The sequence below is a fragment of the Xenopus laevis genome, chromosome 4L, assembly GCF_017654675.1.
Source record: "Xenopus laevis strain J_2021 chromosome 4L, Xenopus_laevis_v10.1, whole genome shotgun sequence".
NCBI classification, from domain to species: Eukaryota; Metazoa; Chordata; class Amphibia; order Anura; family Pipidae; genus Xenopus; species Xenopus laevis.
This window is the reverse complement of record NC_054377.1, coordinates 85,212,404-85,236,859: the sequence shown is the minus strand read 5'-3', so window position 1 is coordinate 85,236,859 and position 24,456 is coordinate 85,212,404. Positions and strand designations below refer to the sequence as shown.

The following is a 24,456-nucleotide window of genomic DNA, read 5'->3' as shown; positions in this document are numbered from 1 at the left end:
TTTATTTACTATATTAAATCAGTGTGTAATATAAAGCAAAAACAACAGCAATCCCATCTTGCTTTAAAGCATCGATTCTAGATGCACGCTAAGGGACCTGTTTATTAAACTGTGTAAAAATACAGCAATGAAATACACAACACATCAACAACCTGTTCGTGGGTACTGTGTAAAAAATAGCGATCATCTATTGACCCTTTTTTTTTTTTTACACAATTTTTTATCCACTTTACTTGCCATGACTTTGTATTTAGCCATGACTATGTCTGGCCAGGTCATAAAGGGTCAAATATGTCTGTTGTCATGTAACTAACATGGTAGTTAGGCTGATAGAACTGCTCTCTTGCCCTTGTGTTGGAAGAGCTGAAAATCACCATTTACAAGTCCCTGCCTCTCAGCAACCTGATTGGCCCAGCAAATGATTATCAAGTTACTCAGCCAATCAGGTTTCTCTAGCAGGGACATGGAGACTGCACAACTGACTACTGCCAAGTCCTGCCAAGTCATGGGCCCTGTAGATTAGCGTAAATGCTGCTTGGAAATTTTCAATCCTGCACAACCCCCAAAATGACCAATACCTACATATGGGCCACCATACAAATAGGGAACAGATTGTTATAAGTGTTTAAATCGGCAGCTGACTCCCAGTGGAACATACATTGTAAACTCTTGTGAGCAGGGCCTTTAATCCTACTTTTATTTCTTTCTATTGTTAAATTATTGTAAAACCCCCTATTGTTTTAAATTAATCACTTCGTAAATGATGATGATCTGCTGGTATAGGTGAAACAGGGTTTAGAACAAGTCAGAAACACAGGTACATATCTTTTCCAGACATAAGGCAAAGGCAGACTATATTTCATGCATAAGAAAGCGCTTTAAAACATTTTGCCAGGAAATTTTATTTTACACTGTAATCAAGGCACTAAATGAATTTGGTGAACAAATAAAGTTCTATTTATAAAAAAGAGAGAGTTCTTCATATCTGATCAGTTGTAAGGGTGAAATGAGGCAGCAGATGTAAGGGATCTTGTCACATTCTCCACCTGCTGGGGACCGGAATGTAAAAGTGCTGGTGTCCATTATAAGGGTGGCAGAGGAGAAAGGCCTGCAATAAGATAAGGACACTTTTATTTTGATGCTCTCCTAGCCTGCATTAAGCCCAATAGGAAAGGTTTATATGGAATTACTTTACTGTTGTTCTCATACACATAGAATTCACTAACACCAGCTGATGTTGCTTCTGCCTATGATAATGCCTATGATAAGGATATGGCAGGGTGGAACGTGGAGTCTAGCAAGAAATCACAGCAGTTGCTGAACAACAGACACCTGGTGGGCAGAAATACAGAAGGAATAGAAGGTCTTGAGAATAACTCAAGATGGTGAGAGATGATGAATCAAATGTGGTTTTGAGTCTATAATATACAGAGAGGATTCTATCAATAGAAGAACAAGTCCAGGGCGCTACTACACCTGAAGGAAACCTTGAAGTCAGAGAACCACCCAGTTAGAACCTCAAGTGGGAGGATTGTAAGGAAGCCACATGGACTTATTGAAGAGGAATTACCTAACTGTACTTATCTATTTTGTTTTATATGTATGTTAAAAAAGGAAGATGTTATGATATCACTCCACTTAGCACCTGGATATACAATGTTGAATGTAGTTCCAGGACAAGGAAGTGAGAGAGAGTAAAGCAGACAGAACAGATCTGTGTCTCTGTGCGCTGATTGCTATGCATGTAAAACCAAAAGAATACAATGAGAAAGAAAAAACAAATTAACTACAGTGTGTGGCTCTATCCTCTAGAAAAATAAATATGTTTCTCCTAAGGGTAAGGGCACACAGGCAGATTCGGGAGATTAGTCGCCCTGGCAACAAATCTCCTCTTCTTCAGGGCGACAATCTCCACAAACTGCCTTCCCCTACCTTCCTGCCAGCTAGAATGAAAAATCGCCAGCGGCATGGCAACTTTGGGTGACTTCGGAAAACAAAGCGCCGCAAGTGCCATCCCGATCCCAATTTTCATTCTAGCCGGTGGGAAGGCAGTTCGGGGAGATTGTCGCCCCGAAGAAGAGGAGATTTGTTGCCGGGGCAACTAATCTCCTTGAATCTGCCTGTGTGCCCTTACTCGAAAAGTCAGTTTTAGCTAAAATCCAGTTTTTCTCTTTAAAACTATAGCAGAATAATGTCAGAGATTTACACTGTGGATAAGCAAGCCGATTTCAAATGGAATAATGTTTGAATGAAACATTTGTCAGAAAAGGCAGGTTCCTTGTTTAACTAGGAGTGTACTTCTTGGCAATATCATTAAAAAAAGCTGATGCAATGCCTTTATTTCTATAGTCATGGTGCTAGCATCACTTTCATGGCAACATACAGTTTGAGTAAATTGCCCTGATAATGATCTATATTCACACACAAACTGCCATGAATTAGTGAGTCTGTCTGTGTACAAGAATGAGTTCAACATCTCTTTCCATAGTAACCAGTAAACACAACATGCAAATAAGCCACAGCAAATGTGAAGCTTTGTATAGCTCTACTGTTTGCTGTGTAAATAGTGCAATAAAGAGCCCCAAACGAATGAGGTTAATAAGTGTTTTTTTGCAGAATAATGCTGGTCAAAGACGATCAGATTTTATTCCTGGAAGGACGAACTTCGATATCGATTGTTCGTTTCAATGAAAAACCAACCATTCAGATTTCAATTGTAGGATTAAAGTAAGACTAATAACATATCCGACAATGTTCCCCATCTTGTTGTCACAGACTTAAGGTGGCTATAGACGCAGAGATCCGCTTGTTTGCCGATCGCCAAACGAGCAGATATTTCTCCGATATGCCCAAATTGAAGTGGGTGATATTACACTGATGGGGCTTCTTTTATCGGCCCATGTATGGGGGCCTTTAATGGCTTGTTTTTGAGGTCTTCTTAATACTCTGAGCCAAGTTATTATTAACCCCTGAAATTGGTGTCACTATTTTACATGGTGCCTTGGAAACATTTATGGATAAAGTAAATCAGCCACATGTAGTCTTAAAAACAAAGCAATATGGGCCAATATGTGCCGCAATGTCTAAGGGTAGGCAAAATAGGCACGTGCCTAGGGCACTAAGCTTGGGGGGGCGCTTATTATGCATGCGTGGTGGAGGGGGCAAATGCACCATTCTCTTAAATAGGAAATGTGCAAATAATGATAATTATTGATGAGGCAGCAAGAGGTCTGCAAGTCCATACCCCTAATAACACCGTAAAGACAAGTCACCAGGCCTGCACCTATCTGCCGCACATTGTATATAGTTAAACAGAATGATAGTGCCAGGCATAGACATGTCCCTGTTATGCACGAAGCTTCACTGAGAGTGTGTAATATATAACAAGGAAAGGTTAGGACCAGGGTTGTATTTCTGTCCAGTGCAGCCCTAGGCACCACACCTCTGACCAGCTGCTTATCCCCCCTAGCAAGTGGCACAGTGTGTGTACTGAGTACTTTGTGAAAGAAAGAGATACTCCAAGTGCCTGGAAGTATGTGGGGAATTATGTTTATCAATATAAACCCTCCAACCACCCCCAAAGCTGCACCCTAGAGTAGGCACGTGCCCACTGGCAGTTTTCCAGTTATACTTTTGTAAAGACCTTAAGCCTGCATGTGAACTCCCAAGAATATGTGAGGCTGGTACATTAAGGGGCCAATTCATTAAGTTCGAGTGAAGGAATAGAAGAAAAAAACTTTGAATTTCGAAGTGTTTTTTTGGCTACTTCGACCATCGAATGGGCTACTTCGACCTTTGACTACGACTTCGAATCGAAGTATTCGAACTAAAAATCGTTCGACTATTCGACCATTCGATAGTCGAAGTACTGTCTCTTTAAGAAAAAACTTCGACCCCCTAGTTTGCCACCTAAAAGCTACCGAACCTAAAGGTGCCCATAGGCTTGCCTAACTTTTTTTGGTCGAAGGATAATCCTTCGATTGTTGGATTAAAATCCTTTCGAAACGTTCGATTCGAAGGATTTAATCGTTTGATCGAACGATTATTCCTTCGATCGTTCGATCGAACTATTTGCGCAAAATCCTTTGACTTCGATATTCGAAGTCGAAGGATTTTCATTACCCAGTCGAATATCGAGGGTTAATTAACCCTCGATATTTGCCCCTTGATGAATTTGCCCCTAAGTCATGAACTGGAAAATGAGATCTAGTATGCAGAATATTTATTTTATTTGTGGCACACTGCTTGTTGTAAAAAGTAGCAGTAGCTCACGCACACCTGTCTGTGTAGATAATTCCAGTTTCCTTGGTGCACAGTGATAGAGGTAACCGGCAACCTCAAATCTGATACTAAGAAAAGGCACACTGGCACACAAGCTGTGAATGCAGGTGAACACCTTGCAAAGATTTATTTACCGGAAGTGCAACGTTTCGGGGCTAGCCCCTTTGTCAAGCATTGACAAAGGGGCTAGCCCCGAAACGTTGCACTTCCGGTAAATAAATCTTTGCAAGGTGTTCACCTGCATTCACAGCTTGTGTGCCAGTGTGCCTTTTCTTAGTACACTGCTTGTTGTACAATTTAGTATATGCATTGTGGTACAAAAGGCCAGTGGTAAACGTAGGACCCGTGAGCCATGACTTTAGCACATCACACTAAAATGTTTGCTGGAGAAGCAGTTGTTGAGGTCTCATGTACTGAGGTCATTACCTTCTTATATAAGTGATCTGTTGGCAGCTATGTGTAGCTTGCAGCCATAAAATTTAATTGGTGCTGCATCATTTCATTTGTGAATTCAATGTACGAAACACTATTGCATAATAGAGGGGTCACATACCATTGCCAGCCTTCTTCTTGCCTCTCAGCATCTTCATATTAAAAATTTCCTCTTCCAAGCGCTGATTCTCCAACTCCACTGCCATTAGTTCAACATCAAGTTGTCGAGGGGCAGCATCATTTTCTGCAAACAAGGCATTTTTGTTACTCTTTCAAAAAAGGGAGAGTTGTACCTTATTTGCAGACTTTGAAGAGGCCATGTTATAACTGCAATTTTTTAAACTGTTCAGATTATATATATTTACATATATATAACATTTCTGTGTGTTAGGTCTGTCTCAGCTCTAAGTTCCTATTAAGTTCCTTTTCCTACAAGTTCATAGCGTCATTGCCCTTGGAAGGAAATGAAAATAGTCACACAGTTCAATGGTCCATGGGCTCAGGAAACAATTGCCTTACAAAATCTTGCACTTGTAGATAGGGTTGCCACTTTTTCTGGAAAAAATATATATTTATCTTTTTTCCCTATTAAAACAGTGGGCTCAACCATCATTTTTTACCGGCAAGGCTGGTAAAATACCGGCCAGGTGGCAACCCTACTTGTAGGAGAGTCTCACAGATTTAGTGCCGAGTGTTTGGGCTATCCTATCCAGGGGCATTCCTGAGATTATGACACCCTTGTTAAATAATAAAGCAAATAATATGTGGGATTTAGAAAAACCCCAATGAGGTAGAAAAGGTATGTTTATACTTCGCTTCTTCTTCTCCTTGCGCTCCTGTTTATGTGCCATTTCTTCAAATGTCAGTGCTTCTGCTTGCAGGTCCCGCATCTGTGCCAAAACAGAAGGATCGTTTCCCCCACTTTGAACATAAGCTAGTTGTAGGGCACTAAAAAAAAAGAGGGAGGTATATGTAAGGCTTTAGAAAAACATACAACAAGAAGAATGTCCCTCTGAACTTGAAAAACTGCAAGGATATGTAACAGATATCCCAATAAGTTACTTTGTAGTGCATGACAGAAACCTTTCAGAATCTCTGGTCACAGTCCTTATCTATTGCTATTGCTCTCCTGTAATTTGCTAATTTCTCGCTTATACATTTGTTTATTAAGGCTACACAGTATGAGGGCTGCTGTAAGCCAATGACTGTAGTCCCGTCTGTTATTAGTTAACAGGAAAATAAACATTTTTACCTGATCAACTAGCTTCTGCAGCTCCTGTACTTTAGGAACAGACGGAAAGGCCCCATACTTTAGCATATATAGATATAGATATTAGAAGAATCCAATGACACTCATGTTCTGGTGATGATGGGAAAGCTTAAAGGAATTCTACATAAAAATTACCAATTTCTAGAAATAGATACTTTGAATTATCTTGATAAATAAGCACATGATTGATTGTTCTGTTACTCTTTTGTGCCAATTATTCAGAATAATAACAAACATTATGGCAAATATGACAACAGGGGGAAAGTTTTTCCTAGTCCAGTTACTTATAGCAACCAAATATTTGCTTAGATGATTTTAAATGCAGTACACCAGTTAAAGTGAAATGCTTAGTGGTTGCTGTTATCTGCACATTCAGATTTGAGATGATGTCAGTTGTGATCAAAATGGTCTCATTCAGTCATGCAGAGTTTTACAGTCATGTGAAAGTGTTTCAGATTTAGGGGCATATTTACTAAAGAGCGAAATTGTGTTTTTTTGACGAATTTTCGTTACCCTTAGGGTAAGGTCACACTGAGCGTTTCGGGGAGATTTAGTCACCTGGCGACTAATCGCCTCATCTTTGCAGCGGCCAATCTCCCCGAACACCTTCCCTCACTTTGCAATTTTTCATTCTAGCCAGCGCAAGAGGAAGGCGTTCGGGGAGATTGGTCACCGCAAAGATGACTAAATCTACGCGAAACGCTCAGTGTGACCTTACCCTAAAAGACAATTCACATTCTCACCACAATTTATTTAATTGGGTTCTGACTGGCGAATAAATACAATGAAGCTACATCATCAACATTATCAAGTCAGTGACATCATATCCTGTATTCCAAAAAAGCCATAAGCAAAAGTCTTAACTCTGGAATTTTTTCATAGTTAAAGTCGGATTATGTTTACATGTTGTAACTGTTAAAAATATCTTATTTACACTTTTTTTAACATTTGAAGCTCATGCCAGTTTTACGGTGGGCTCATGTCCTAGGACAATAGAGGATCTCTGTCTTCATTTTTCTTCCTTGGACATTTTTAATAAAAAGTGGCCACTTCCAGCAATTTCACCAACACCACTAATAAATACATAGACATGAATTATATACCAGGAACAAAAAAAGCAAAGCACCGTGAGAATTCAGTAAAATGTAAAAAAATTGAAATTTTATTCAATAGACATATAAAAACCAGTTACAGCAGCAACCCGTGGCTGCCCGCTTAACGCGTTTCGTGGCGTCCTGCCACTTCATCAGAAGCAGGACGCCACGAAACGCGTTAAGCGGGCAGCCACGGGTTGCTGCTGTAACTGGTTTTTATATGTCTATTGAATAAAATTTCAATTTTTTTACATTTTACTGAATTCTCACGGTGCTTTGCTTTTTTTGTTCCTGGAATTCTTGTGACCGTGTGGGATGGCAGCTAGCAGTACAGCACGTCTGAATTCAGTGTCCGGTAAGTGCTCCCACTAAAACATACTTTTTTTATGAATTATATACCCACTGAATTTAAGTTGACGTAAGCGTAAGTAGGTTAAAGTTTCGCTAAATTTGTAAAGAGTAAATTTGTTATGAAATTTTAACACCAACAAATCATCACTGACCAGGGGCGCTTCGCCAATAAGGCGATTTGAAGCTGTCGTCTCAGGCGGCAGCACCCCACTAGGTACCAGGGGCAGCAAAAATGCCGCTCCTGGTATTTTAAGAGCTGAATTTCAGCTCTTCTAGTGCAGAGAGCATAGTTAGGCTCTCTGCGCTAGCATACTGGCCCTCTCTGCCACCCTCGTGGACCCCTCAGGCGCAAAAAGGTAATCGCACAGGGGAGGGGGGGGCGGCAGCAACTGCTGCTGCCTCAAGCGGCAGAGGGGCCAGGATCACCCCTGTCTCTGACGAAAGTATGCTAACGTTCTTCTGCAGAGACGTAGTTGTGCATTTTTATAAATACACATATTCATCATGAAACAACATCTGACGTAGTTGTGCAAAGTCTGGTCTGTAAGTAAATGTGCCCCTTAGTTTAGCTAAACACTTTAGATTTGGCTTAATCCGAATCCTGCAAAAACTGCTAGAATTTGGCTCAATCACCAACAGAATCACTAATATACAGTAGATTCATGCACCACACACAGACAGACAAGCAAAAAACACATCACTCTTCTCATTCAACTACAGATAAAAGCTTTTAAAATGATGTTATGATTACAAAAACTCCAATTAGAAAACAATACTTGAATACTCAGTGTTGCTTAGGTCAGTTAAAGGGATCCTGTCATCGGAAAACATGTTTTTTTCAAAACACATCAGTTAATAGAGCTACTCCAGCAGAATTCTGCACTGAAATCCATTTCTCTGAAAAGCAAACAGATTTTTTTATATTCAATTTTGAAATCTGACATGGGGCTAGACATGACTTGGGGCAACTGGGAAGTTGACAATATGTCTAGTCCCATGTCAGATTTCAAAATTGAATATAAAAAAGTCTGCCCTTTTGAGAAATGGATTTCAGTGCAGAATTCTGCTGGAGCAGCACTATTAACTGATTCATTTTGAAATTTTTTTTTTTCCCATGACAGTATCCCTTTAAAGTTATGTAAATGCAGTACAGGTATGGGACCTGTTATCCAGAATGCTCGGATAAGGGATCTTTCCATAATATGGATCGTCATACATTGCCTACTATAAAATCATTTAAACATTAAATAAACCCAATAGGTTGGTTTTGCCTCCAATAAGGATTAATTATATCTTAGATCAAGAACAAGGTACTGTTTTATTATTATGGAGAAATAATAAAATTCCGAGCTGTCTCTATAGAGGGTTTCTGGATAACAGATCCTATTCCTGTATTATATTTAATAGCTATAGAGTATATTTAATAGCTATAGAGGAGGAACTATCTTTATGAAAACACCTAAAAAGTACCTATGTGAACAATAATTTACAAGCATTAAAATGGCATGTAATAAAATTAACATAAAACATGCCAAATATGTGAAACCCCTAATTTTGTTGCGATAAATGCCAAACCTGTGTGCTCATTGCATATGGATAGGTCCCCTTTTATTCTCCTGGACCTCAGGCTGCTGCGTTTGGCACATAGTACTTAATCCAACACTGCTTGTCCTGTTCCATTATTGCTATGAGGGCTGCCATATTGCTGACTATGAGACTGGCTGCATGTTTCAATATTGTTGTCTCTTACTATAGAGACAGACGCCTCAGCAAATAAGTTGTGATAACTCACCATTGCATGCAATCAGAACAGCAGACTCTCAACAATTCTTGTAAAATTTTGATTTTCTTGCTGTGCATTAAAAGCCCATGACTAAGCACCCTGAGGGGTGCGAAACGCGTAGGGGTGGATGGAGATGCAGCTATATTTTTAACTTTTCTACTAATAAATTTATTTTTTAACTGAATATCTATGGTCTTGTGGATCCGTTTGGCTCTGCTTCCTTAGATAGTTACATAGTTACATAGTTAAATTGGGTTGAAAAAAGACAAAGTCCATCAAGTTCAACCCCTCCAAATGAAAACCCAGCATCCATACACACACCCCTCCCTACTTTTAATTAAAATTCTATATACCCATACCTATATTAACTATAGAGTTTAGTATCACAATAGCCTTTAATATTATGTCTGTCCAAAAAATCATCCAAGCCATTCTTAAAGGCATTAACTGAATCAGCCATCACAACATCACCCAGCAGTGCATTCCACAACCTCACTGTCCTGACTGTGAAGAACCCTCTACGTTGCTTCAAATGAAAGTTCTTTTCTTCTAGTCTAAAGGGGTGGCCTCTGGTATTCTTCTATTAAAAACTAAAAAAAAGGTCCTGAGTATTTATGAAAGTTCTCATTCGTCCAGGTCATGGTATGGTCATGAGATCAAGCATATTAGTAGCGCTACATAAGAATAAAGCAGATAATGGTACCTGATCTCTGACGAGAGGGAGCTTCCACGTGGAGGAAAGGCAATGAAGTTTAGAGACACTTTTTCTTTCTGTACAGCGGTGTTGGATGGGATATCTTTGTCTGCAGTCTCTACTTTGGTTCTTCAGATTAGAAAGAAAAGGAAATCATGAATAATGGATATGTAATTCAGCTATTTACATATCACTGGATCAGCACCCAGAAGCAGATAGAGCACCCATTAACCATGTAACATTATTGTTTTACAATTTGAAAAGTAAATTCACAATTATAAAATAAGTTTAGAGCCACTAAGATCTGAACACTACACATGCCTATTTAGGGCTAGTAGAGCCCAAATGTCTTTTAACCCATATTAGAGAATTGTAGATTGTTTTCCAGCAATATGCTCATGTTACTTGAATAACCCAACTGTTCCTACACCCACTAGATTGCATTAACCCACCACAGCAGAATTAGATCGTCCTTAATACTGTCCAAGTGGCCCTCTAATAGCTCTCTGTATGAACTCTATATGAAATTATATTGTCCCTAATATGATTGTAGTCTACAATGTACATTTTAGGACATCCTAACTATGCAACATGAAACTCTACCCCAGTCAATATTCCTCCCCCCCACCTCTGATTTAGCGGTAGGATGTCCTAAAATGCACATTATAGTATGATTAATTCCACACGTTCCACAGGTTTTCTCCATATTATCATCACCATGAGTTGAGTGCTTTAGCATGTTTGGCCTGCAACCCAACCTACTAAGTGCCACATGGATGGCAAATAGGGATGCACTAAATGCACTATTTTGGGATTCAGGCAAATCCGGAATACTTCAAGGAAGGTTCAGCTGAATCCCAAACTGAATCCAACCTCTAATTTGCATATGTAAAATAAAATTAGTACGGGTTAAAGAGAATTGCTTGTTACATGTGCGGTTAAACATGTTTTAACTTCCTTGTTTGTGTGTTGAAAAGTCAAGTGATTCGGATTCAGTTTGGCGAGGCACTTGGATTCGGCCAAATCTAAATGCTGCTGAAAATGGCAGAATCCTGGCTGAGTAAAGGCCCGAATTTGTGGTGCGGCCACAAAGGCCCGGGCCTAGTGGAGGTAAGATTTTAGGGGTGGCATTCTGCCCAGCTGCATTCTTAGGAGCACAGGGGGCATGCAACTCAACTCCTGTAGCATAGTCCCCTGAGCTCCGGCGCATGCACACTTGCACTCACGTGGGGGATGCAAAGACAGGCAGGCACTAGGATCCTGCAAACTAAGGACGCCCAACAAGGAAATCTGGGCCTGGCTGGATACCGAAACGAATCCTTGACTTGGTGCATCCCTAAAGGCCCATGATGTATGCAATATCAGGTGTGATTAATTTTGCATTTTAAAGATGACACCATAAACCTTTCAAAAATTAGTCACTTGTCTCCAAGTTAGTTAAAAGAATGTTATACTTTATTTAAACATAGTATCAATCTAATCAATATAGCATCTGAGGTCTGACGCGTTTCGTGATACAACACTTCCTCAGAGACCTTTCCAGTGGAAATAGTAGAAATGGTGGAAATAAAGGTTTTTTTGGACCTTAATCAGTGTTTTACACCAAAACTCAGAAAATCTCTCCATCATAGGCCATTCTAGCATTTCTTAAAGGAGAACTAAAGCTTAAAGGGATACTGTCATGGGAAATTTTTTTTTTTCAAAATGAATCAGTTAATAGTGCTGCTCCAGCAGAATTCTGCACTGAAATCCATTTCTCAAAAGAGCAAACAGATTTTTTTATATTCAATTTTGAAATCTGACATGGGGCTAGACATTTTGTCAATTTCCCAGCTGCCCCTGGTCATGTGACTTGTGCCTGCACTTTAGGAGAGAAATGCTTTCTGGCAGGCTGCTGTTTTTCCTTCTCAATGTAACTGAATGTGTCTCAGTGGGACATGGGTTATTACTATTGAGTGTTGTTCTTAGTCAGCTGTTATCTTGTGTTAGGGAGCTGTTATCTGGTTACGTTCCCATTGTTCTTTTGTTTGGCTGCTGGGGGGGAAAAGGGAGGGGGTGATATCACTTCAACTTGCAGTACAGCAGTAAAGAGTGATTGAAGTTTATCAGAGCACAAGTCACATGACTTGGGGCAGCTGGGAAATTGACAAAATGTCTAGCCCCATGTCAGATTTCAAAATTTAATATAAAAAAATCTGTTTGCTCTTTTGAGAAATGGATTTCAGTGCAGAATTCTGATGGAGCAGCACTATTAACTGATTCATTTTGAAAATTTTTTTTTTCCCCATGACAGTATCCCTTTAACTAAAGAAGCAGGCTAGAAATGTTGTACATTATGTTTTGGGTTTCTATATTAGCTCAAGGCAACCACAGCCCTTTAGCAAGGAAGACCTGTGTCTCTGAAGATACCCCTGTAGCTCCCCATCTTCTTTTCTGCTGATTCACTGCACATGCTCTGTGCTGCTGTCACTTACTGAGCTTAGGGACCCACTCACAACATACAGTACACATAGAATATAAATGCCACAATATAAGACTGATTCGTAATTAATACAGATAATTACTGCATGGCAGCACAGAAACCAGTGCAACTAGCATCAGAATTTAATAATCAGCCCTGTAGAATCAGCTATTATAGACCAACCTAATTTTCTGCTTGATAATTTGTGACGACCCCTAAGCTTAGCTTCTCAACAGCTGCTCAGAGCCAACTGAGCATATGAGTGTCGCAGACACTTTCCAAAATGGTGACCCTCTGTGACAAGTTTGAAGTCCTGGATCATTGCTGCTATTGAGAAGCACTTTAGCACTTTAGGCTGGTGCAATAAGTTCTGTAAAGGCAGCCCCTGGGTTACGTACGAGATAGGGTCTGTAGGTTTTTTCTTGAGTTAAATTTGTATATAAGTTGAAACATATACATTTACTTATTAAATGCAACAAGACAGATGTTTGCCTTAAGATAGTATTTATTTTTACCTTTCTGTGCATATGTAGTTTTACCTTTCTGTGCTCTGCAGTAGACAACACATGCCAGAGGGAATTGGGGCAGGTGGTTTATTAAAGGTCAAGCAAACCACAGTACATTAGTGTAATAGCCTCTGTCTGTAAGTATGATTTGTATGTATGTCGGGTGTATGTAATTCGGGGGCTCCCTGTTTATAAAATATGCAATTTTTAGCCATATTCATTTTTAGGGTTTAGTTCTCCTTTAAGATCATTTGTTTTTTAATGGACAACATTTAGGGGCTTGTGTTAATACGGTGTTGTTATTTCCTGTATTTTTCTGTAATCCATATATTCTTAAACTTCTTAAAATTGTGTTAACTTTTTCCTAGTTTTTGATGTGTAGGGATAATGATATCCCTACCACTTTTGGAAGATCCATAGAGTATAGATGTTTAGACTGGGAATAAAAAGATTTACATTTTTTCATTTACTAAGATTCACATTTCGCATTCTTTTTTTTAAACAAAGTTGACCTAACTTTAACTAAAAATCAGGTCGAAAAAGTCGATGTGGGAAAATCGTGCATCAATTCGAATCGTATGACTTTTTGAATTTGAAGCTCGAATCGTACAACTTTTTCAAGTTGTTGCCTGAAAACCTCGATTTCTTTGGATTATTGTACGAAAACCAGCACAGATCACTATGTTAAGAAATATCTTCAAATTGTAAAAGGGACATCTGCCATTGACTTCTACATGACCTCAAAAGGTTTTAGCTGGAGTATTTTTGGATTCGGATTTTTAGCAGCTTCAGGATTTTATAAATAGGCCCCTTAGCAATAAAATTTAAAATAAAATAAAATGTCCCCAGCAGACATTTGATAAGTGTTTTTCCACAAACTTGTTTACAAACAAACCAGTAAATCCCATGAGAATTATAACTCCAGTCATACACATTTGCCAAAGTAGGTGAAAATTCACAGGGATAAAGCAAAAACAAAAAATATTTATATTATCATAAATGTTACTCTCTACATCTCTTCAATAGCATTCACCATCCATATGAGTTTATACTGTATGTGAAGCAAACAAAGTGCTACCTGTTTTCTGACTGGATGAGTCCGATTTGGTCTCTCAGAGCATCCAGGGCCAATTGGTTCTTTTCCTCCTGGGCCTTTAGTTCCAGGAGCATCTGCTCAAGGTGTGAGGTGGAGGAGCCAGCACCAGCATAGTCTGAAAGTCGCTGACGGATTTCTGTAAAGGATGCAAATAACTATAAAACAAGCAGGTGCACAATGCACAATACTGGAAAAGAAAATAAGCAAGATTCCCTTTTATGGGGAAGAAACTAAACCTTAGTAAACAACAATTATCTGCATTTTTTTGCATCCGCTGGCCTTGGTGTCACACAATGTCCATGTATAAATAATAAATGCTTTGCCAAGAATTAGGTTTTTATTTTAAAGTTTAATTCACGTAGCACTTACCTTCTCGCTGCAGCTCTAAAGTTTGATTACTAGCATGGATATCTGCGAGGTGGCGTTCATGGGCCTCAGCCATTTCATGCATGCGTTCTCTATAATCTCTTTCCCAATGTATTTGGGAGTTGCCTTCCCCCTGCATGAATGATCACAAAGGCAACTCTTGGTAATCCAGACAATGGAAAGTGCAGCTCAGTTCAAGTAAAACAAATGCTGAACTTATCTCAACCCCGGTGTATAAAACCCCAAGCTTGACAGATAGGGCAGCAATAATTTAATAGCGCAGTGGCTCACCCGATAATGGATATGACCCGGTTGTATAAAACCCCAGGTTCCACACTTCAAGGCTTGATCACTGCACACCAATGGAATCAAATAAAAACAAATCCGCACTCACCAAATTCTTCCGGTGGTGTGGGTGCAGAGCCCACGAACCAGTAGATTGGGGTAATGCATAGGGAATACAGAGGCAAAAAAAGCACACACTCCTTCGGTCAACAGTTTGGGATTTATACTTGATTTTATTTCATGTAACAAACACAATCTAAAGCATTTTGTATACGAAATGCGTTAGGACATGTTTGTTTTAAATACATGGAATAAAATCAAGTTTTAATCCAAAACTAGTTACTGAAGGTGTGCAAACCTTTTTTGCTTCTGTTTTGTCTTGGTAATCCAGGACTACAAGTGGCGCGAGTCCAAGGTACAGGTTTATGGATTCAGACTTCAGTGTTTATTATTATTGATGTCACTGTGAAGTAAGCAGTCCAGAGGCAGAGATATCTCTACACTCCCACAAGTTCCTATTCTGTTGTTGGTACTATGAAGACATGACAACATCTTAACTCCAGTAAACGGAGAGGGATAAACCAAACAAACATTCTTTCAAGGCTATTAGTCCACTTAACTGGAGCCAAAACAAAGAATCAATATGTTGTGGACCACACATATAGCAATTCTAAAAATACCTTTAAAGGGGACCTGTCACCCAAAAAAAATATTCAAAATCCTATTTTATCACATTAATCAAGCAAAATTAACTTTTATTACACTATATAAATTATTTGTTTCCTTCAGTCTGGGAATTCATAATTTTAGCAAGTAGGCAGGAGCCATTTTGTGGACACTGTTATTAAGGCAAGCCTTGCATCATCTCAGAATCTTGTTTGTGCACCTGATGTCCATCCCATACCTCCCAACTGTCCCATTTTTAGAGGGACAGACCCTCTTTTGACAGCTCAACCCACAGTCCCTTGTTTGTACTGGAAAGTCCTGTTTTTCTCTGCACCGAACAGCCAGAAAACATAATTGGCTTTTTGCAGAGAGCCCAGAACAGCCACAGCTGCAAATAGATACTTTTGTAACAATTTTGAGATAAGCAAATAAGTAATTGTAACAATATAAGATAACAGGTCCCTTGGGAAATTTTAGACTCACAACTTAAAGGGCAATTCACCTTAATTAGCAAAACTGTAATAACTGAAAAAAACACAGAAATATGTTCAAATTTTCATAAACTGCCAGATTTTGTAAAATGAACATGGTAATTAGGGGGTGTGGCCACAAAAATGGGCATGGTCAAAAAACCTTTGCGGCGTGGCAAATCTTTTGTCCCTCTTTTTATTTCCAAAATGTTGGGATATGCAATCCTTATGCACTGGCTACACAATTAAATGCCTAAGGCATAGAGGAGGGTCAGACAATATTTGATTGACAGCTGAGATTTTTAAAAGAGCTAAGAATACTTTAATAAAAAATACAAATTGGATTTCATTATATTTTTGGGTGACAGGTACACTTTAATGTTTGTTATATCTTATTTGTCCTCATATTAAACTGAAATACAAATGGTAATGGTAAAAGGAAATCATCCTAAAATGTGTATCTTACACAGGTATGTCCTTCATACATGATACAGTTGTAGTACATGCCTGGTACTTAGAGGTTTTTGAAAACACTACTAAACTTTCTTTCTCTAAAATCACGAATGTCATGAAAGATCCGAACTGAAAAATCATGAACGGGAAAAGTTGAGAAAACTGTAAGGGGTATCTACCATTGACTTCTGCGTGTTTTTGACAGGTTTAGCTTGTCGCATAATGAATCCTGAAAAAGTCGGGGGGGGTTATTTGGCTTTTTTTTTTTCAGAATCTTGGCATCAAAAAATACCTAATCCGAAAAATTTGCGACTTAATAAATCGTCCCCTAGAAATCACATTCACATATAGTATGGTACTTCTTCATTATTAGTACATGACAGCAGCTTTTTCAGGCAAGAATTGTGAAGGTATGCCATACTTGATGATTTCCACTGCCCACAATGGTAACAATTCGACAGATCGTATTAATACTTCTTTTCCAGGAAAACTGTACAGGAATATGACACTTTCTAGTATTCTTACTACTAGTAGCAATATTACCTGCAACTGTAATGATCTTAATGTTGGAACAGATTCTTGCAAAGATTTTCTTAGTTTCTGAAACTAAAAAAAGAAAATGAACATGTATCCGTTTATAAATACTATTTGTTGATTGTTCTGCAATTTGCAGCTGAAAAATTTCCAGAAGAAACATTGAATCGGATAATGGTTGTTGTTTTATGTATGTAAATCTGTATAATCATTGTATGTACAGAGATGTGCAATGTGTTGGTGCTTTATAAATACATGTTAATTATACATGTAAATATTTAATACAAAGATAACATATAAAAACAACAGATAACTGATACAATAGGTAAAGCGGGACCTGCCCAAATAAGCTTACAATCTAAAACAAGTGTGTTGCATTTTATTTGCCTGGCAGGGCATTATACAGTACATTGCAGTTTTTGGTGTCCTGCCGGGGGGGGGGGGTCAAACAGTGAAAAAAATGGGCCGGGAGAAAGTGTTGAAGACACGGCTAGAAAATAAGTTGAGAAAATGAATTATGACTAAATGGCCATATCTGTCCAGTATTAATATGTTGTAAAAGTTTTACAAAAGGTGATATGAATACGTTAAATATGATAAATTAACAGCTATGTGCTTCACCAACCTCATCTGTAAGACTCCTTAGAGCTCTACTGTCAGAAACACTGTCGGACGGCCCAAATCCACCCATCAGCTCCCGCTCCTTTAGAAGGTTCTCCCTTGCTCTTAGACGAGCAATACTGTCTCTTGTCTGGCAAATAATGAACATAAACACACAATTAGAAGAATATTTTTTAACACATGTCCTGGGGAACGAAACGCAATTATTTGGAATATAACATTGATCTGCTGGTTTTTCATCTGATCTCAGTTTGCACAATGTACACAGACTGAGAGCAGTGACACCTATGCTACATGTGTCCTTGGTCTATTGTATATAATTAGGGATGCACCAAATCCACTATTTTGGATTCGGCTGAACCCCCGAATCCTTTGTGAAAGATTTGGCCGAATACTGAAGGGGAGAACATTTTTACTTCCTAGTTTTGTGACAAAAAGTCATGCGATTTACCTCCCGCCCCAATTTGCATATGCAAATTAGGGTTTGGATTCGGTTCGTCCAGGCAGAAGGATTCGGTCCAAATCCTGCTGAAAAAGGCAGAATCCTGGCTGAATACCGAACCGAATCCTGGATTCGGTGCATCCCTATATATAATCCTAAATTTTAGGGTTGATGTCCCTGGCTAATGCCTTTTCCCTTTCTATTATGTTCCAATTACCCTTCAGAGTGGACATTTAAAGTTTGAAAATATGGAACACCAGTAAGTTCCACAGATGCTTTTTTGCCATCTTCCTTGAATATAACTCTTGCCCTTTTTAGGGCCCTATCTAAAGTACTCAGTCATGCATATTCTTTATTTTCACAGTCCATACATTATGCAAGAACCTTAAAAACTGTGAAATAGATACATTTTTCTATTGATGTGAGAAACATAACCTCTGCCTTATTATCTTACTTTAAAATCAGGGCTCTCTGTCATCCGTGGAACTCTGCCATCCAAGTGCAAGGTCTCCCCTCCGTCCAAGAATCGAGAACTGAGAATTACAGGATCTCCGATGTTGCTCCCGATACAGAACTTTTCCTTGTGCTTCTCCAGTAGTCTCTGGGAGTGGAAATCCATTTTGCAGTTGTTACATCGGTATGTGCCCAAATCGGCCATCCTACCTGAAAAAGGCAACACTGCTATAGATCTCAGTACTTCATCATCATCATCATCATCATTTATTTATATAGCGCTGTCAAGATACGCAGTGCTTTACTGCAGTTATAGCAAGCAGGGAATAAATGGTGGATAACAGACAAGGATTACAGAGTACAATAGGGTTAGAAGGACCTAGAGATTAGAGTTTACAAACTAAAAGGTTAGGGTACAATTGAGACATTAGGATTATATAAACACTTTGTCATTTTTGATACAGCAATGATTAATTAAGGTACATCGAATAAGCCTCTTTAAACAGATGGGTCTTTAAGGAGCGCTTGAAAGTTTGGAAAGAAGGAGAAAGTCTGACAGCTTGTGGCAGAGAGTTCCAGAGAAAAGCAGAAGCCCGAGAGAAGTCTTGTAGACGAGAATGGGCAGAAGTGACCAGAGGAGAAGTGAGGCGAAGATCAGAAGCAGAGCGTAGGTTTCATGAAGGAGTGTATTTGGAGATTAGAGATGAAATATAGGGAGGGGTTTCATTATTAAGGGCCTTGAATGTGAGTGTAAGTAATTTGAATTTGATTCTAGAAGAGACTGGGAGCCAGTGAAGGGACATACATATGGGAGCAGCTGATGTTGAGCGGCGAGCTAGATGAATGAGTCTAGCAACTGCATTTAGAACAGATTGGAGTTGTGAAAGGTGACTTGTTGGAATACCTGTGAGGAGTAGGTTGCAGTAATCAAGGCGGGAGATGATGAGAGACTGAATCAGTGTTTTAGTTGATTCTGAACTGAGATAGGGTCGTATTCGAGCAATGTTGCGCAGTTGAATACGGCAAGATTTTGCAAGTGTTTGAATGTGTGGTGAAAAAGACAGATGAGAGTCTAAGATGACTCCTAGGCAGCGTGCCTGTGTGGTGGAATGAAAGGTGCTGCTTTCACAAAGCACACTGAATATTGAATATTACCCAAGCAAAAGAAAAATCAATAACTACTGTTACACACTCTCGCTTTTCACCTGCTATTTTACATTAACTGACAGGCTCATATTATGAGTTTATTTTCTTTTACTAAAGCCCTCTCAGTGCATTACTCATTGTAAATCACCAATAGCCTTAATGTCTCTGGTCCTCGTGATGTTGGAAAAGTTGGCAGGTCGGCCATAGGCACAATATTTCTTGTGCTGAGAAGCTCATCCCTATTCTTTTGCGTTGTTTTTGTGTAGGAACATGTCACCTACACCTAAACTTACTCACCTAAAATATTTTACATTCCCAAACCACTTACACTCAAGTTGGAATATTAATATATAAAATATATATTATATATAAAATTATATATAAATACTTCTTACACACCAGTTGTTCTTAGAAGTAAGGCCTTTGTTTAATTAAACAGAATGACATTAACACTTCTGTTGAATTTAATAACAACAAAACAGCAGTAGTAGTATTCACAATTATATCAAAATGGCATTTCGCTCATAGGCATTTTCTTTTACAGTTTCTCACGTGAAAGGTCTGAATTAAACCCCTTCTATTGATTTTAAACCTCAGGGGAATGGTTACTCTACCTTTACCAGTGTCCATTAGTGGCCACTGTACTGGCCTGGTACAGATAACAGATTTTATAACAACACAACAACTCTTTATTGGAACCATTAGGACATGCGTCCTTAACTGACTATACCTCATTGACAATAGAAGGTGAGTGATATCTGAGGGACAGGGGAAGATCTTGGAGGAAATATAATGAGTTCTGTTTTTGACAGGTTCAGTTTCAGGTGGCGCTGTGACATCCAGGAGGAGACAGCAGAGAGACAGTCTGTGACTTGGGAAAGGACAGAATTAGAAAGATAAGAGTTGGGTGTCATCAGCATAAAGGTGATACTGAAGTCCAAATGACTGAATAAGTTTTCCTAGTGAAGTTGTATAGAGCGAGAACAGCAGGGGGCCAAGAACAGAGCCTTGAGGAACTCCAACAGAGAGTGGGAAAGTAGTAGAAGTAGAGTTAGAGAAGGAAACTTTAAAGGAACGGCCAGACAGATAAGATGTAAACCATGAAAGAGCAGTGTCCCGAATGCCAGATGAGTGTAGAATGTCAAGGAGGAGTGTGTGGTCAACTGTGTCAAAGGCTGCAGAGAGATCTAGAAGGATTAGAATGGAATAATGACCTTTAGACTTTGCCAATAGAAGATCATTGGTTACTTTGGTGAGGGCAGTTTCAGTTGAGTGTGATGGGCGGAAGCCAGATTACAAGGGGTCGAGGAGGGAGTTGTGAGTGAGATGCTGGATCAGGTGTTTGTAAACAAGCCTTTCTAGTAATTTGGATGCGAATGGAAGAAGGGAAACCAGACGATAGTTAGCAGGAGAGCTGGGATCAAGGGAAGGTTTTTTGAGGATAGGAGTGATTAGTGCTCGTTTGTATAATGATGGAAAGGTACCAGTAGAGAGTGAAAGATTAAATAGGTGGGTAAGTGCAGGAGAGAGTGTATCAGATTGGGTGGAGAAGGCGAGAGGGTATGGGGTCATGGGAGCAGGTGGTGGGTTTTGAGCAGGCTAGAAGTTTATTAACTTCATCTACAGTTGCAGGGGTGAAGGAGTGCAAAGTGGATGTGAGTGGGACTGCACATTAGTCTGAGATTGTTGTCGGACGGTATGCTCAGCCTAATGAGATCGATTTTTTCATTAAAGAAATGAGCAAGGTCTTGGGCGGTAACATTAATAGGTGGAGGGGGTGGAGGGGGGCATAGGAGTGAGTTAAATGTGGCAAACAGCTGCTGTGGTTTGGAGGACATAGTAGATTTTAGATAAGAGAAGTATTGTTCTTTAATGATCTGTGATGAGAACGCAATTATCTGTCTGTACAAGTGAAGAATAGATTTTTGTCATTGTATCCATTAAAGCATCAATTGTATAGACCTGTTGCATTTAAAGGCAAACTCCATTCCTCCCCAAAAATATCTATACAATTTTGTCTAGTGAAAGAACATGTAAAGGTGTAAATCTCTTCCTTTGCAAAATGCAAGAAAATATTATTTTAAGCAACTTTGCGATATACATTTTTTAATGATGCCACTGGTTTGTAAATACTTAATTTGTAAATGAAATTGCTATTAAAGCAGATGTTGCTATCTGTGCCTTTCTATTCCTCCCACTGCTCATCCATTGTCAGCTCTCCTCCATTTTCACAATGGTACATGAAGTCAAGATAAGCAGTGCACAGCCATACGAAGCAAATACAAATGAAGCTGTACTGTAAAACACTTAATATTAGTGAGATGGAGATGGGTTTTTATTTACATTGTAACACATTGTGATTGTAAACTGGCCACAAATGTCTGTTTCCCATAGCCCTCCTATTTTTATAATTCCCTAAAATGAAGCTTTATTTCTATGTATAGCCACAGAAATGGTGCAAGCAATTAAACTTTTCATAGCAGGGACAATGCTCTATGTCAGTGATTGGCAACATCCAAGCTTTCAGGGGCCTCCAATATGGCCCCTGAATCATCAAAAAGGCCAGGCACTATATTATATGTTAGTATAACAGAGACTAATGTTAGACAGAGACTGCTACTGAAAAATGCCTTACCCTTTACCCATTAAACAAAAAAGGGATTGTTTGTCCATATATTGCAATATATTTAAGCTGGCCAACTACGTCAAAGTCATCCCATATCTGGCCAGTCCTATGCTCAATTTTCATCTGATTCATTAAGAATTCTATTGCTTCATTATACTAATGGTTTTAAAAATTAGCGGTGAGCACAACTTTCCCTTTTTCCCACTAAGCTATGCACACACATTTTAAGTCCAGGGAACACAGCATAGTATGTTTTGTAAAAAAACATTTTATTTATAAAGAATTACCGATACCAGGCCCAGTTAGGAAAGTTAGTGATATTGGTTAACTTTGTTTTAGTCACTCCAGGAGTGGACAGTCAGGATTCAGCTAGCCGAGCAGGTCAAGGCTCCAACAAGGAGGATAGTGGGGTTAGTACCCTGTGGTGATGTATAGGACCCAAGTGGTTGAGTTTTACAGACACCGTGAGTGAGTCAGTATGTGCTAGTTCGATAAGAGCAAAGTTCTGATGTCTTCAGAAGTAATATGCCTGGGATAAATAAAAAAGTTTGTTGAAATCTCTAGATACTTGTCCACTGACAGATTGAGCAAATAAGTAGAGAACTAAAGTGGTCGGTATTTCCCACAGGATAGCCACCAAACAAGAAGAACTAAAGGTCATATTTTTAGTACAGAGACTGAGAGTTGTCCCCTGAGCAGTGGGTTCCAGAAAACAGTAAGCAGCATACCTCTGTATAACACTATAACTACACTTCTATAGTGGGTGACATAAGGTATTGTTACCAAAAGAGTTGGAACGCTGTGTGTGTGGGGGGGGGGGGGGCAAGGGGGCTGTGTACTTCCGGTTCTGGAAGTAAGTATTGGTTGCCAAGTGTATTGGGGTCAGAAACCCATGTCTCAATAAAGGCATTTTAAACAAAGCGATCTATGGCTGGTGCTGTCGATATCTGCAAATTGTGAGTAAACGGACACATGGTGGAAACCGTTGGACGTGCATCAGATCCTAAGAATTGGGAGGCATAGGTGCTGACTGAGAAATCTAATTTAGTAAGTATTGGTTGGGCTGGTTGAGGAGCCTGGGACATGGGAAAAACTTTGTGCAGCAGCAAAATCTCCACACCCCCACTGCCAAAAATCATCTTTTGCTGTGCCTGATTGTTCCCAAGAAAGGGTTACAAATGAAATGTATTCAGATTCATAGGGGCAAATTCACTAACCGGTGAAAATTCGCCAACGCTGGCTTTGCGCACATCGCAACACTTCGCCAGGCATAAATTCGCCTGGACAACGCTAATTCATGAAGATCCGAAGTTGCACACGGGGTAACAAACGCTGGCGAAGTTGCGCTAGCTAAAATACGCTCAGCAGTTCGATGTTATGCTAGCGTTGGCTAATTTGCACATGGCGTGAAGTTAAAGTACAACGGCCGTATATGCTGCAGCAAATACATTACACTACACAAGCCAGGGAACCTTAATAAACTTATATAAAGTTGTTATATTGCCCTACACATGTGCCCACAGTTTAGTTTAGGTGCCATATGTTAACAAATGTAGGGGGGAAGGAGGGTAATACAAAAAACTTTTTCGATCCTTTTCAGCCTATCACCCTGTAAAAAGGAAAAGAGACGCCAGCGTTTTTGGAACTTAGAAAAATTTTCAACTTTTTTTTGAGGAACTCCTATCTACTCTATTGCACTGGCCAGGTGTGAGGTGGCGAAGGCAAGTCTGGCGCAAGAGGTAATGGTCAGTAAAATCAAAAACGTAGTGAATTTGCGTAGTAACGCTCTTTCACCAGACCGAAAATTTGCCTGGCGCTAGAGTGCGAAGTTGAGCCAGAGTCTATCTCCTTGGCGACCGTTAGTAAAACGGCGAGGTGCTGAAATGATGTCGCGAATTTTCACTAGCGTTAGCCACTTCGCCCTTAAGTAAATTTCCCCCATAGGCTATTATTGCTGTTGCTGCTCACACTATCGTAGGAAATATATACGTGTGTGACAGACACAATGCTGCCTTATAAACCCTGCTGCTTGGCCCAGGGAGCTAACAGTCCCACAGACACTAAGCAGCAGACTCCTGAATGAAATCAGGGCTCACTCATACACAGAAGTGACCAGGCAGACGTTACCCCCCAAATCCACTAAAGTGTTAGTCAAAGCCAAACCTTACCGAGCTCTTCTTTCCACTGCTGCTGAGTTTCCAATACTTTTCAGTGACTGCTTAGCATCTGTTGTTACGGAAACCAGAGGAGAGTCTGGGGCGGTGCTTAAAGTGCACCTGTCACTTTCTGTTAACAAAAGCAAAAGAAAGAGTCATGGGAAGTTGCCTTCTCTCTCATTATTTGCCCTTCTACAGCCGAGGGGAGACATAGTAGGAACTGTATCTGTCAGGAGTGTATGAGATACAAGAAGCCAGAGATCATTTGGC

General features: G+C 39.5%; 1 protein-coding gene across 1 annotated transcript in view; it reads right to left on the bottom strand.

The window, feature by feature from the left end:
• Positions 1–24,296, bottom strand: part of LOC121403046 (coiled-coil domain-containing protein 17-like) — a 31,182-nt gene extending 6,886 nt beyond the window's left edge. The window contains exons 1-9 of the mRNA XM_041590429.1: positions 24,199–24,296; positions 18,260–18,468; positions 17,368–17,493; positions 16,752–16,814; positions 14,338–14,467; positions 13,951–14,104; positions 9,915–10,034; positions 5,525–5,661; positions 4,835–4,957 (exon numbers count right to left, since the gene is read on the bottom strand). Of these exons, the coding sequence (XP_041446363.1) occupies positions 4,835–4,957; positions 5,525–5,661; positions 9,915–10,034; positions 13,951–14,104; positions 14,338–14,467; positions 16,752–16,814; positions 17,368–17,493; positions 18,260–18,463 (1,057 nt within the window). The 5' untranslated portion in view covers positions 18,464–18,468; positions 24,199–24,296. The remainder of the gene's footprint in view (positions 1–4,834; positions 4,958–5,524; positions 5,662–9,914; positions 10,035–13,950; positions 14,105–14,337; positions 14,468–16,751; positions 16,815–17,367; positions 17,494–18,259; positions 18,469–24,198) is intronic.
• Between the last annotated feature and the right edge of the window lie 160 nt (positions 24,297–24,456).